The sequence below is a fragment of the Phyllostomus hastatus genome, unplaced genomic scaffold, assembly GCF_019186645.2.
Source record: "Phyllostomus hastatus isolate PE091 unplaced genomic scaffold, TTU_PhHast_1.1 phas_scaffold_39, whole genome shotgun sequence".
NCBI lineage: Eukaryota > Metazoa > Chordata > Mammalia > Chiroptera > Phyllostomidae > Phyllostomus > Phyllostomus hastatus.
The window spans coordinates 25,310,853-25,325,862 of NW_025334028.1; the positions used below are offsets into that span (position 1 = coordinate 25,310,853).

Genomic DNA, 15,010 nt, shown 5'->3' on the forward strand with positions numbered 1-15,010 from the left:
TTCACAGGAGAGTTGGTCAGGGCAATCATCCATACTGATAGAAACAGAAATGTCCATCTACTCACTGTAATAGTGCTTTTACTTATAGCACTCAAGAGAGCCAAAGAATGTTCCACTTAGTATTTTTCTATAGTATATTGCAGTTGTAAGAAATACATTTGGCAAAGTCTACCACTTAGCTAAGTCATTACTAAGTATGGGACCACTGTAACAATGTGCCAGGCAGTTGTCTAGGCAGAGATATAGCAAAACAGATTAAATTTCATTTCTAGTTTACATTCTGGGGTGGAGTTGAGGAGGATAACAACTATGTATAAGGTGGCTAATACTGAATATTCCATTGTGCAGGCTATAATGGTGCTGTGTTGACATTTTACATAGAATAGTCAAAAACCACTCCTGACACTTGAACAGAAATCTAACAATTAGGAGAGGTAGCTATATGGTATCTGAGGTAAGATCATTCTAGCTAAGGCAAGAACAATGGCAAACACCTTAAGTCTCAGCAGAGGCCCGTGCGAACTACTGAGCTTAGTTGGGGCATGGATGTAAAACAAGAATGATCCGAGATGAATATACAGAGGTGAAGGGACAAGTCAGTACAGCCTGTAAATTTTTTAGTATTTTGGCTATTACTCTGAATGAGATGAGAAACCATTAGGTTTGGAGCCAAGGGATGACATGGTATGACATGGTTTAAAAGAATTATGCTGGGTGTTGTGTGGGACAGGCTGCTGCAAAGGAAAAAGCTGAGAAATCACTCAGGAAGCTATTGCCAATTATCCAAGAGACAATGATTTAGACCACTGTGGCAGCTGCATATATGTTGACCAGTAGATTCTAATCAAGTTTAAAAGAACCCATGGGATTACTATTTAACTTGGAGGTGGGGTGAGAAATCAAGATTGACACCTAGGTTTTAGCACAGGGCAACTGAATGCCTACATTTACTGAGGTCAAGAATGTGTGTGTGTGAGCATCACATCTGTGTGTAGAAATCCATACAATTTTAAGACATCTTAAAAGCTACCCTTTTAGGTAGCCTGGTGGATAATGAATAGGAAGCTACAGTTCAGGAGAGATGGCTGGGAGGTCAGTGACTGTTCAGCTGTGTTCTTAAGCAACTAGAGCATAAAAGCCCTCACATTGTTTGACCTTAAACTCTGTATGTAAAATTGAAAATGTTAATTCATAAAACTATTTCCTACAATACAGAAAAAAAAAAGAGGGCTCAAAATAAAAAATTCATCCAGAAAGTATACAAGATGGAGATAACACTATACTGGAGTTAATTAAAAAATTTCTTCAAAATGAAGAACAGAGCTGGTGGCACAGGGTAGCATAAAAGAATGCACTTGGCAATTATTAGGGCCCTAGAGAAAATATTCAGCTAACTTCTATCTTCCCAGCCTCTCTAGAAAAATTTAGTTTTGATCTAAGTTTCTGCCTAAATTTTGGGGGGAGATAGGGTGGGAGGAGGGACGTGTCATTCTTTTAAATCTTGTTTCCAAACATCTTTACCATTTACTTTTTCCATTATTCAGGCTGAAAAGGTTTTATTAGCTGCCTTAGGCTATATTTAATATTTCAGTAACACTGAAAACACTCCGACCATAACATCCTTTTTACAAAAAAATGATACAAGAATTGAAAAGACCACAAAATGAGACTAGGATTCAAATCCTTACTCAGCTAATCAACATTTAGTAGACTTTTGTACCTACTCTCTTAAATACTACCTGGACATTGGTTGAATTACACATACCTGAAAAAAAAAAAAAAAAGATGATCACAGACACAACTTTGAATGTCACGGTGTCCAGCTATTACTCAGTCAATTGCAGGATATTAATGTTATCTTAAACGTGTAAATCAACCTACGGTATTTATCAAAGTAGTACATATTTGCCAATTATAAACAAATGTCGTACTTGGGCATACAATGTAACAAGTTCTTATAGCCATGAAAGAGGAAGACTTGTAAAAATAACTATAGGGTCCAAGGATCACTGTTTTGTTACAAAGGAGAGAGCTAGTATTAATTTAGTTGACTTAAAACATGCTACTGAGTGCCACACCATTTCTGAATCAGTAGTAGTCCTGCCATGGGGTCTGATACTTTCCATCGAAACAAACTTCCCAAACAATACTGATATTGCTGGTCTTGAGACCACTTCTGAGGACCACTGTCCTGAATTCTCTATAGTTTTAATTCCTAAATTCAAAATAGCGTTTACAAACATTATTAAAGTGTGGATTTCACATTAGCTGGAATTAGAGTAAGACCAGTGTGTCTTTAAACAGGCTTTAATGGTAACAATTCCTTTAAGCTCAACCTTAGCTATTACAAGTGTTAATGCAGATGTTACTAGACATTTAGTGACTTGCACTGGGTTCCTCATAAAATAGGAGACATTCACTTAAAAGTATAATCAACAATCATTTAACAGTTTTGTTATGCCAATACAAAACATGGCTAATTTGAGTCACCCCCCAAATCACTAACACAGCATAATCAGTATCTGAAGCATATTTCAACTAAGCCATTAAAAAAAGAAAGTGAGTGTTCACTACCCCTGAGACCACTAGGTTAACTGTGGTTCATACTTAAAAAAAAAAAAAAAAAAAAAAAGTACACCCACACAAGAAAGCCAACTAGTGTTTTTTTGTTTTTAAATGTGATTATCACATTGCAAACTTGCCCAGGAACAAAAATGAGTCACTTACATAATTTACCATTAGTAAGTCAACTGAACTGTAACTCTCATAGGTTAATAGAAACTAAGTATTTGAGTTTGTGCATTAAGATACAGGAAATATTTACGAAGAACCAAAATCAATTTTTAATCTGCTAATATTCACTAAAGTCCTACACATGGCACTAGTAATGTATATGGGGGAAAAAAGAGGGCAAATACTTGTATCTTTCGAAGGATTCACTGGAGATGAAGTCCAGTGTCCATACATTCTAAAACAGTTTTCCAGGTACTTTTTACTATTCCCTTAAACCTGGACAAGCCTTTATGGCTTATACCCTTAGAACTGAAACAAAAATGTTGTAGAAAGCATCACCAGATACAGAGAACTGGACACATCATTTAAACCACCAATAGTTTAAAGTCATCTCTATAAATACTTAAGGACTGCCTGTGGCTAAAAAGGTCAATTTGAAAGCCAATTAGCAACCCAGAAGCTGTTTTATTGATATTTGATATGCCCACTAAAGCTGTTGTTTTTAATTCTCAGAACGGTTTTGAAATTAGAGTCAAAGAACAGTATTTCTTAGTAGCTTGGAGAGCAGTATGTTACTAATTTATCACTTGTAATTTGAATCCAGAAGTTTCAATAGTTATGACATCTACGCGAGTATTTAAAAGCAAAAAAAGTAGGAAAACAAAAAACCCCTCACTCATTGAAAAATTGTATAGTTGGATTATTTCTCAATGCTTATTACAGAATTAACAAAGCCAGAACATTTTTGGAAGGCATGCATTTCACTTCCAGTTTAGAGAACCTTAGTCAATAAATCATGTCCAAACTACATATTAAAATGTTTATAAAAATCAAGCTTTAACATTTATTTTATATCTAGCTTTCCACATCTGTGCAGACAAGGAGTAAGATTGCACATAAGGTAAGCAGTGCAAAAATGTGGAAGTGGAGAAAAGTCACAGACGTGCTTACAAATTGAATACAGGATTTTAAGAAAGCAATGGACAAATCAAAATAACTAGGAAAAAATAATTAAACTATATGGTGAGAATTAGGAAGGGTGAAGAATGATAATGCCCTTGTTACTACAGAAATTAGTGGCACACATAGCACTTGTCAAACAAAAAATTATCCAATAGCATTGACTTTTATTCATTCATGTTAAGTCACCTGAAATGATATCTGTTGCATTTAAATGCTCATTAATGTAAATGGCTGAACAAATCCATTTCAATGGATACTCAATATCCCACATAGTTAAAAGTTACTTCAACACAGCCTCAATGACAACTCCCACACCAAAACAGTACTTTATTTTGTAAATTTAAACCCATTATTACTCCCATGTTATGGTTTTTTTAGCTGTCAAGTGTACAAGATAAAAAAAATTTAGTTCGATGGGGGTTGCACCTGGAAAATAAATTTCCTAAACTCCATATACATGTTCAAAACTGCTGGGTCCCAAGTCCATCTATGAACTCCAGGGTTGCCGGTATCATGTGCAGCATACTAAAGCTACACTATCCGAATAGCTTATTAATTCTGCATAAATCAGGTCAATCAATGTGTCAACCTGTAACAGACTGTGCACTTTTAACTGAACATGGTAAAATATTCACTCTTTTGAACTTTACATCATCATTTGATGTCAAACAATGAAGGAAATCCCAACAGTATATACAAAAACAGTTTTGCATTTACAAAAGATTGTTTCCCATACTGATTAATCCAGGCAGCTAACTCATTGGTTTATGCAACTTTATTGAAGAAAAATAAATCAATTACTAGCAGAGCTATTAGTTGATCACTCATCCATTGACAACTTGCATCATTTATTCAGTGCTATATTAAACAGTGTATTGGAAGATAGATTAACTAATAGCTCCAAGCCTCCTAACAATTTAAATGAAAATTACAAAATGTTTGAGACCCTATTTTGGAATACAAAGGGTGTTTTGACTTCCAATTTCCATTCTCTGTAGAACAAGAACAGGTCATTCCTTTATTGACATGCATAAAATACATCACATTTTCTGTTCTGCTGATGCTATAAATTCAATACCAATTCTCCAGCCACATCAGTTATGAGCATAAAGTATATCATGTAACCTCAGATCTCTAACAGTGGAAGGCTTATACAAGAATGGATGCTGCTACAACAATGCTGCTTCCTTTGATGCGACAACTGAGCATCCATCTCCCTCCCCCTCAGATGATTTCTTCAGCATGTTAGAGCAGTGAGGAATGGTTTAGTCTCATAACCAAGTTAGAGTGAAGACATTGGCCACATAATACACATGCTCCATTTTTTAAAAAATTCTGTATCTTGGGCAACTGTTCTCTTGTAACTACTTTACAGTTTCTAAAAGCAGTTATTGTCCAAAGCTGGAAGAACTTAAGTCTTCTCAGATGAGCATGTGAATGAATGGAGGGAGGTAAACAAAAAATAAAATTAAAAAAGATGAGGTCTGATAGGGGAGCAGCCGGATAAGAAAATCAAAAAAGGAACAGTAATTTAAAGTTTATTCCAGCTATAATGCAGGTTATTCTGACTTTAAGGTAGCATCACATGGCATACTTCTGAGTCCATTCCCGAGATATTCTGTTGTACCTGTAAATAAAGAATATGTTATTTTGAAGTTAAAAAAAGGTAAAACAAAAATACTTAAAGGGAAAAAGTTCTGTTTTACCTCCAGACCTGTTGTGGAGTCATCTAATGGTTACAGTTGGAATAAAGCTAACTGGGAGAATTAATATTGGCACTGAAAGCATTGTGGAAAATGAGAACCTTATGCTCCCCACCCCCAAAAAAGCCCCCCCACTACAAGTAGTATTTTACCGAACAAAATAAAGTGGTACTGACACTGGGAAGGCTAACAAAAATCAAAGACCTTTTATCTCTGAGCTAATGTTCTTAGAAAATCTATAATTAGTATCCATTCCAATAAATTTTAACATTTAAAAAATTATTTTCCAGTTCATCATGGAGTTATGTCAGAACAGTACACATTCTGTACATGTATAGAAATTTCCATCAAAGCCAGAACTGTTAACTAAACCATTTTACCCGAATCCTAGACTTTACTTGACCCTCGGTAATACCAGAAGAGAAAACGCCTTTGAGATTGGCACTGGCAGAAGATTAAGAAGACATTGGGGAGTATGGTAGGTAAAAGAACAGTTTTGAAGGGGAGATGGGTATGTGGGGTATGATTCATTAGAACCACGTGTCATTTTTAAGTAGTGTATTGATTGGAGATAATAAGCCCCACTCTTAACACCAGATGAATGGGAATCTGTAGGAGTACTACTAGAAGCATCTTTGCTTAATAAGATCAACAGGTAATTCACACACAAGCAAGGTTATTTACTACTGAGGAGGATCACTAATATTGATAAATGCCATCATCTCTCCCTTTTACACCCATGCTATAGTCTTACTTACCAACAAATAAAATGTAACGACTGTAAGAAATGAATATACAAGGGCACAGAAGAACTTTTAGGTATTTATGGTTTGAACTTTATGAAGTATTAACTAGCTTCATTTCAAACCAAGAACTAAACAGGGTTCAACCACTTTTCTCAACTTAAAATATTGAAGTTCTTTCTACCAATTCATGGTTACCTTTAAGGATACCCTCTCAAAAAGCCAGCACTTTAAAATGATGGTTTCATTTAGCACACAGGGAGCCACAAAGTAGAGCTGACACTAATGCATGCATGTCAGTAATAAAGATTTAGTTTAGATGCTTAGGCTTAATTAAAAGTTTTCCCCTTACATTATCTTGGCAAATTTGAACTACATCACCACATTCCACATAGTATTGGTATAAAGTTTAAAATATAACAATTTTAAAATTAAAATTTAAACACCTTAGAGTTTTGAAAGGTACTAAATTTCCATTTCTTACTAGTGCTATATAACTGCTATGTCATGCAAAAATACTCTCAAGCAATAATAACTACTGGGTATGCTTTCACACTAAACAGATCAAGCAGTTAAAGGAACAGTTTTCAGAAAACTGCCACATTGGTTACCTTTTGTTAGTTAATACAATACAGTGCCTTAGAGCATGCAGCACTCAAGTGCTGGCAGTACCATGAATAAGCGCACCATAGAGTGCAGATCCTCTTACCCTACAACATAGCGTATTTCTCTGTCCACTCTCTTGCTAACCTATTGTACCTAATTGAACAAGTATACTTCGCATTAATGATAATACAAAAATTATAATGGTGAGGCTGTACAGAAAAATAATTCAAGTATTTGAGAAATTCAGATTAAATTGTTACAATAGTACCAATATTTTTTTTTCAAAAACTTAATTGGGATGAATTGCTTTCTTCCTAAAACTTAATAATTCAAGTGACAAAGTACAGAACAGGTTAGAAAAACACAACATTTTAGAGGGCTATTTACTGTCACAAACGAAAACCTATAGATTTGTATCATCTTACCAGAAATAAGCATCAAGTCTTCTTGACATTACCACTTAAGAGCAGAGTATAAACCTAACTCACTAAGAGAAAAAGCTTTATATTACTTTTCTTTACCTACTACATACTTACTTATCTCTGTCTGTTTTATAGATCCGTGCAATCTCTGGCACTAGGGGGTCATCTGGGTTTGGATCACATAGCAGTGAACAAATGGATAAAAGAACTGCAAGAAAACAAGTGTTACTCATCATCAGGAATCTGGATAAAGAAAAGTGTATTTAAAAACACTATTATACCCATTTAAATCAGTGAACAGATCATCCAGATGGAAAACCATTAAGAAAACAACAGCCTGAAATGCCAACAACTAGATAATTTAAGAACATTTTATCCAAAAACTGCAGAATATACATTTTAAGTGCACATCAAACACTCTGATATATTTTAGGCCACAAAACAAGTGTCAATAAATTCAAGACAAATTTTATGAAGCATCTTTTCTGACCACAATAGTATGAAATTAAAAACTTGTATTATAAACCTCAACCCTCAAAATATTTTTATTAGTTTATATCTTAATGAGATAAAGATTTAGATATTTTGCTTCACAGGAGACAAGCTCCTAGTAAATAAATGCTAAAAATAGAGCTTTGTTGGTATCAAGTTTAGTACTAACTATAAAAACTGCCAAACTCAGGAGTTCCAATATAGTCAAATAATGGCATACTAGTTTGTTATCTTTAAAAATAATTAAGTGGTATTAGAATGAAAGTCACTGGAATTTCTTGGTATTCTGAGGGAGGAAAAAATAAATGGAGTAAGAATATTTGGAAAATATCCATACCATTTTATCATTAGCTGTTCAGCATAATAAGATCAAATCTCTATCCTGCTCCCAGGGAGGTTTCACAAAACTATGTTTTGTCCCCTTGAATTTATAAGGCAGAGACCATATAACCAAGAGTATTGGTTAAATCAAACAACACCAAGGTCAATTACTAACTGAACTTTCAATACCCTATCTAATTCATTTTAAATGCCCGTTGTGTGAAAAAGTATTAGTGTAATATACTATAGAAAATGTAACTTCACATCCAAGTGCGGGGGCAGGGGACACAGATAAAAACTGGAAAACTAGTATTTAAGGTATTCATAATACCAGGTATCTATCTGGTGGTAAGAGAACCCAATTTCAAAGAAAATGAAATGTATCCAAGATGGTAAAAACAGGTCTAAAATTATGTCAGACTTGAAAAAATTATGGCAGCATTAACCCAAATTATTTTTCTCTCCACTAAAAATGATTCCAGTTTTAAGTTTGAGAAACGCTATACCTACCACCCCTTAAAGAGACTCAAATGCACTGTACAAACTTATGAGCCTAAGTAATGCTAAGCCAATACCAGAAACTGAAAAATTACTGAAGGCAGACTTCCTTCCCATTAAATAGTTTTGTGATATGTGATTTTATCTGTGGGGTAAAAGTGACATAAAAGGCACCAGTCATTCAAAAAGGTGAGAGAGATACTCTAGTTCCATCTGGGATATTCACATGGAGACTGGGCAACTTATTATTAAGATGACACACAATACAATAAATCCCTATTAAAAGTAGAAGAGCAGAATTAATCTAGAGAGACTTCCAAGAGGATTCTCTCATTTTAAAATATTAAGTAGGAACAACCTACTGTGTTCACATAATCCTTTCCTAAAACTTTTTAAAAAAGGCTAACTACAGGCTTCTTTCAAAACGCCTTTTATAGGAAAAACAAACAAGCAAGAAAATTAAAAAAAAAAAAAAAAAAAAAAAAAAAATTGTCCCGCAATGGAAATCTCAAGATACAAAAGTGCCATTTAAATTTAGGTATACCATTTTAGTTAAGATAATAAGTAATCAAGTGAGATGTGCAAGTAGCTTGAGATGGAAAAATACTACAGGAATCAATAAAAATAAACGTTGCTTTTGTTATTTGCAAATAATGCCCCCAAAACCTAATTTGAATTTTAACTTCATCCCACAAAATCTCTTCAATCAATATTGCTAAAAAAGCAAATATTATATAACTTACTATTCCTTCCCTACCTCCTACCAAAAAGTTGGCATACTCAAGATTCACACAAATAGGTCCACAACGGAAACTCCTCATAACTATTAGAAAATCAGAGCAATTCGAGACTATTCCTTTAAAACTATTTTACCTTTAGAAATAGTTAAAGCAGGAGACCACTGTGATCTTAGAATATCGAGACAAATGCTGCCATTACTGTTAATATTTGGATGATAAATTCTTGTTGTAAATGCAACCTAAAATTAAAAAAACAAAAACACAAAACTTCAGGTTTTTCTCCCAAATAAAAACAAGCATTCTAAATTTAAGCAGAAGATTTTTAGCAAGACTTAAAATATTGACACAATTAGAGAAAATCGAATGGCTAAAACCTAATTTATATACATAAAAAGACCAAAAATTTTAAGAGACCAGTTTTTATATTCTGACCAAGATCCCTCAGGGGCTCCTTCTTATTACTTATTAAATTTAAACAAAAAATACAACTTTGGGGCAAAAATGTTATTCTCAGTGACATGGTGGGATGCTCTGAAGGTTAGTTAACTTTGACCCCATTTTTATTTTAACATTCATTAAAAAAGGAATTGCTGACTGTAACCCAAAATTTATAGACCAGCTCATTTAAGGTATCAAGTTGCAAAAGTATGTATTTGCTTGCATTTCCACTGTACATAAAATATAGTGTACACCCCTGAATATCATATCTCAAGTAAATGTCACATTGTACCCACAAGATGAAGATGATTATATAGTTAAGAGCCAATCTTCTACTACATCTACATTATCTCCTATAGTTTATTCCTATAGGTTGAATTTGTGCCAAATGCTTTGAAAAGCCAAGGACCATGTTTTGATACCTGTAAACCAGTCCACTTCAGTGCATTTAGCAAATCAATGTTTTGAAAGATTTATTCAGTTATGTATGCAAATTCAAATCCCAAAATGATTATAGTTTGTCTAAACTCCAGCACAATCATAGTATAAGTTGAAATATTGGAATAGTAGTAGTTAATGAAATTATATAGGTTTCAGATGTACAATTCTATAATATATCATCTGTATATTGCATTGCGTATATTCACCACCCCAAAAGCTGAGTCTCCTTCCATCACCATTTATACTCCCCTTTACCCTCTTCTACCTCCCCCACTCCCATTTCCCTCTGGTAATCTGTTCCCCTTGCCCCCCAATCCTTTCACCTTTTTCACCCATCCCCTCAACCCTTCTCCTCTCTGACAGCTGTCCATCCCCTATTTCTAAGAATGCTATATTACTCTGAAATAAAGCATAAATCTATACTAACAGATTTGGGGGGAAAAACTTACCTTAGGTGGTTTGAAGGGATAGTCTGTAGGAAAATGAATTGTCAAAAAGAACACACCGCCTTGATATGGGCTGTCGTTCTGTGAAAAGGAAAATACGCTTAACTGATACTTAAAATATTATTGCTAAATAATCCATGTAACAATTCTATTTTCTAAGTACTTTTCTCATACGAAACAAATCACCTATTTACACAGCAATAAAAGGCTAAATTACCTAAAATTCAGTTCACATTAATGGAAAAACAATTTACTACAGAACAATGAACCCTAATTTACTTATGAATCCCATTTTACATAAATCACCGAAAGTATTTTAAAAATTATGCAGGATGCAAGTGTTCTAGGTCTTTATTCTCACAAAGGAAAAGTACATATAGCAGTAAAGTCTACATAATAATATATTTTCAAACTATAATTTGAAAATAAATTCTTACATTTGTAGATAGTCAAATATACACAGATGGCTTTGTATTATTCTGGTCACTGGCAAACCAAAATATTAGCTACTGTAGGTAACATACAACTACCTTCAATAGAAGCAGAACAGAAACAGCTTTTTAAATAGTTTAATTCTCAACTGTCCCTCAAACTCCTCATTTGAAACCACAAAAGTTTTTTCTTCAAAAGTATACTGAATTCTCCACAGCAAATCAATAAACAGGATGACTAGATTTGGAAAACAATGTGGAATGGTCATGTTTCCATTTTAATAGAAAACAAAATTTCACTCTATAGCAGTATTTTTTCTCCTTTGCTGTTTTGCTTATTATAACTTGATTATGAAGAACTCCCTTGGCAAATAGTTTCAGTACGAAGCAACATTTGTGTGAAACTACTTGTTAGATTTTTACATTAATTTAACCAATACCAACAAAAAGATAACACTGTCCCTGTTTTATGGATGAATAAAATGGGACTTAAATAAGTAATTTAGTCAGGTGTACAAATGGTGTATCACAGAACCAAGATTCACACCCAGGTCTTACAAAAACTGCTCATCAACACTAATCAAAGAGTGATGAAAGAAGTTAGTGATCTAATCAATGATTTTAAGGTAAAAGAAAATATGAAATTGTTTTATTACCCCTGGACAGGAAAAGATGTATTTTAAAATGTAGAATGACTGATTTATTACTAACATCCACCCCACTACACTAGAGTACCTTTTCAGTATGCCACTTTCTGGGTGTTAGGTTAAGTAAAAACTTTTACAGTTCTGACACTTTAATGTATCTCATTTAACCCCAAGAACTCTGTGAAATAGTTAAAATACTACTCAAATTAATCTCTCTTCTATATATAAGGGATACAAAGAAAAATTCCTTAATATTGATAGACTTACAGTCTGATGAAGAGACATGAAATGAAATGTTACAGATATGAAAAATGAACAGGGTATACCTATTTAAAGAAGGTCAAGTTACTGATGAAGAATCACATCCAAAGAAACATACAATTAGGAAATAAAAGAACTATAAAGTTAGTCCTACGCCAAACTCCCTCCTTTTTGTATTGTTTACAAAATTTTAATTAAAAAAACTAAGACTGCAAAGCAGCATTCTTAGTATAGAAAAAAATCAATGTAAAACATAAGAAACTAAAATGAATTTATTAGATTAGTATCTTTATTAATATGACTATATTAACTAAGAATAAATGCTTAAACCAGCATATTTTTATAACATAAGGTAATACTGAAAATGTGTCTCTACTGCATACAGTTAACAATTTTTTAAAATCCTAAATTTTTTTCCCTGACTGGTGTAGCTCAGTGGATTGAGCACAGGCTTCGAACCAAAGCACTGCAGGTTCGATTCCCAGTCAGGGCACATGCCTGGGTTGCAGGCCATGGCCCCCAGCAACTGCACATTGATGTCTCGATGTCTCTCTCCCTCCACTCCCTTCCCTCTCTAAAAATAAATAAAATCTTAAAAAAAAAATCCTAAATTTTTTTTATAAAACCCAATTCCAAAAGTTGTTTAAGATTTCATTCCAAGTTTCATACAGTCAAGTGCTATATCTGACTGCTTCTGAGTAAAGGTTATCTATTGAGATTTAGGCAAGCCAAAATTCATTTCAATTCAAGAAAAGAATTTATAAAATGAAAATATTTCAAGGTTACAATTTAACACTAAAATTCCACCAAAGCAAAGAGGACTAACTGGTAAAATCACAAGATGCAGAGGTAATTAACCTATGCCACCTAAAAATTTGAAGCTGTACATCATATTTACCATAAATTGTCAGTAAACAGAAAATATAACAAAGAAAAACAAAAAGGAATACTTTTATTGGTAAATTGACTGAAATCTTGGAAACCCAAAGCTTATTATTGGCTCTCTTTGTTCAAAACCTTCTACCCTAGTTTTGCTCCATGTTACCCCTTCTCAGTGTCAGTCAACTTCTACTATGGCAACCCTACAATGTTAATATCCATATAGATTCAGCTTCTTTTTATCTCCTGACCCATACTTACTTTTGGTAACTCTTTAGTCTTTCTTTACCAAAGTTATTCATTGCAGGACATTTATTCAAATGCCTACAAGTATTTCTATTTGGATATCTCATGTGTTCAAAACTCCAATCACAATTCTAAGGCCAGAAATCAGGATCTCATTATCAACTGTCTTATGTCTTCAAAGCAGTTACTGAATCTTAACGATCCTTAAAATCTCTTGAATTTATCTATCCTACTCTCCGCCCCCCCCTCCCCCCCCCCCCGCTTATACCCTCTGCCCGTTACTTAGCTCAAGGTATTAACTACCGTAGTTCCTCCCTTGTGATTTCAGTTCTGCAGTTTGTTACCCACAGTCAGAAAATATTAAATAGAAAATTCAAGAAACAACCAATTTCATGCGTTTTAAATTACATGCCATTCTTGGTATGCTGTCCCATTCAATCCCACCCCAGACACGACTCATCCCTCTGTCCAGCATAAACTGTATATGTTCCATGTCTATTAGTCTGTTGGTATCAGATCACAGTATCACAGCACTTGTGTTCAAGTAACCCTTATTTTATTTAATAATGACCTCAAGGGGCAAAAGTAGGGATGCTGCAATTTGGGTAGGCCAAAGAAAAGCAAACAAAACAAAGAAAGAAAACAAAAAACAAACCAAAAAACCTCACAACCCCCACCAAAACCTCACTTTTACATGAAAAGGTACACAGTACACAGTAAGATATTTTTTAAAAGTCCACAATTCAAATAATTTTTTTTACAATATACTGTTACGATTGCTCTATTTTGTTATTGTTCTAATCTCTTACTGTACCTAAGTTATAAATTAAACTTTACCATAGATATATGTATATGTATAGAGAAAAAACAGTGTGTATGTATATATGTACACACACTATATATACTATGTACACACTGTGTGTGTGTGTGTGTGTGTGGTCTGGCACTATCCATGACTCCAGGCATCCACTGGGGGTTTGTCTTAGAAGATATCCTCCCATGGAAAAGGGAGGAGTACTCTATCTTTTGTCTACCATTATGGCAATGACTTGCTACTGGTATTCCTGCCTTCATTCTGGCTTTTCCCTCTAATTTGTCCCACACGCTACTGCTTAAGTGGTCGTCTTTAAGACTCAAGTTATTCCCCAGCTTGAAATCTAGCACAGCTTTTAAGATAAAGTTCAAACTCCTAAGCACTCTGAATGTTTTATGATCTGGTTCCCACCAATCCAGTTAGTTTTATTTTCCACCAAAATATTCTCTCATTGCTTCACATAAAATAATTATGTTTCACATTTTCTTTTTTCCCAATGCTTGAAATATTCTTTATCTGCCAGACCATACATAAATATAGCCTTCCCTTCAATCCAATCTGCTGGCTACCCTTCTCTTATACCTCTGTACGCACATTATTTTAACAGACACATCTTTTTTTTTTTTTTTTTTACTTTTCCCTTTTCCAGTAGACTACAAAGCTTCTTAAAGCATAGAGTACTTAAGGAAGAGTTTTTATGTATCATTAGACTTTGCAGGAAATAACACAATACACTTAACATAAATGGAAGAAATAATGCTTATGGACCAATAAAATGTAACAACCAATTTTTTTTTTTAAATTTCAGATGTTTGTTTAGCTGATTCTGTTCAGGCTGTCAAAGGTTACATTATTCACAGTTATGATACAGGCATATCTCGTTTTACTACACTTAAAAAACAAACACACACCCCAGAAACAAAAACAAATTGAAGCCAAGACCTCTTATTAGTAGAAAGAATACAACTCACTTTGTGATACCAGCATTATGGAGGTGATGTGGAACTGAACCCACAATATCTCTGAGGTATGCCTGTACTCTTCTATAGCTATCATAGATTAGAAGTCAGTATGGTTCTCCAAATAATTTCAAAATATTTTCTTTCTGCCAGCTTAATTTCCAGTTATTAAAGAAAAATCAAGCATGTAAACATTAAGAATAGGTTAAGGAATTTAATTTCTCTTC

At 33.9% G+C, this 15,010-nt stretch overlaps 1 protein-coding gene across 6 annotated transcripts in view; it reads right to left on the minus strand.

Moving 5' to 3' along the window:
* Nucleotides 1-3,840: 3,840 nt before the first annotated feature.
* Nucleotides 3,841-15,010, minus strand: part of UBE2D3 (ubiquitin conjugating enzyme E2 D3) — a 28,407-nt gene continuing 17,237 nt past the window's right edge. For 5 of the 6 annotated variants that reach the window (XM_045820419.1, XM_045820420.1, XM_045820421.1 and 2 more), the window contains exons 5-9: nt 10,550-10,627; nt 9,355-9,460; nt 7,285-7,378; nt 6,852-6,901; nt 3,841-5,323 (exon numbers count right to left, since the gene is read on the minus strand). In XM_045820419.1, coding sequence (XP_045676375.1) covers nt 6,853-6,901; nt 7,285-7,378; nt 9,355-9,460; nt 10,550-10,627 — 327 coding nt within the window. In that variant the 3' untranslated portion in view covers nt 3,841-5,323; nt 6,852. The remainder of the gene's footprint in view (nt 5,324-6,851; nt 6,902-7,284; nt 7,379-9,354; nt 9,461-10,549; nt 10,628-15,010) is intronic. The other variant, XM_045820422.1, reaches the window with a different exon arrangement.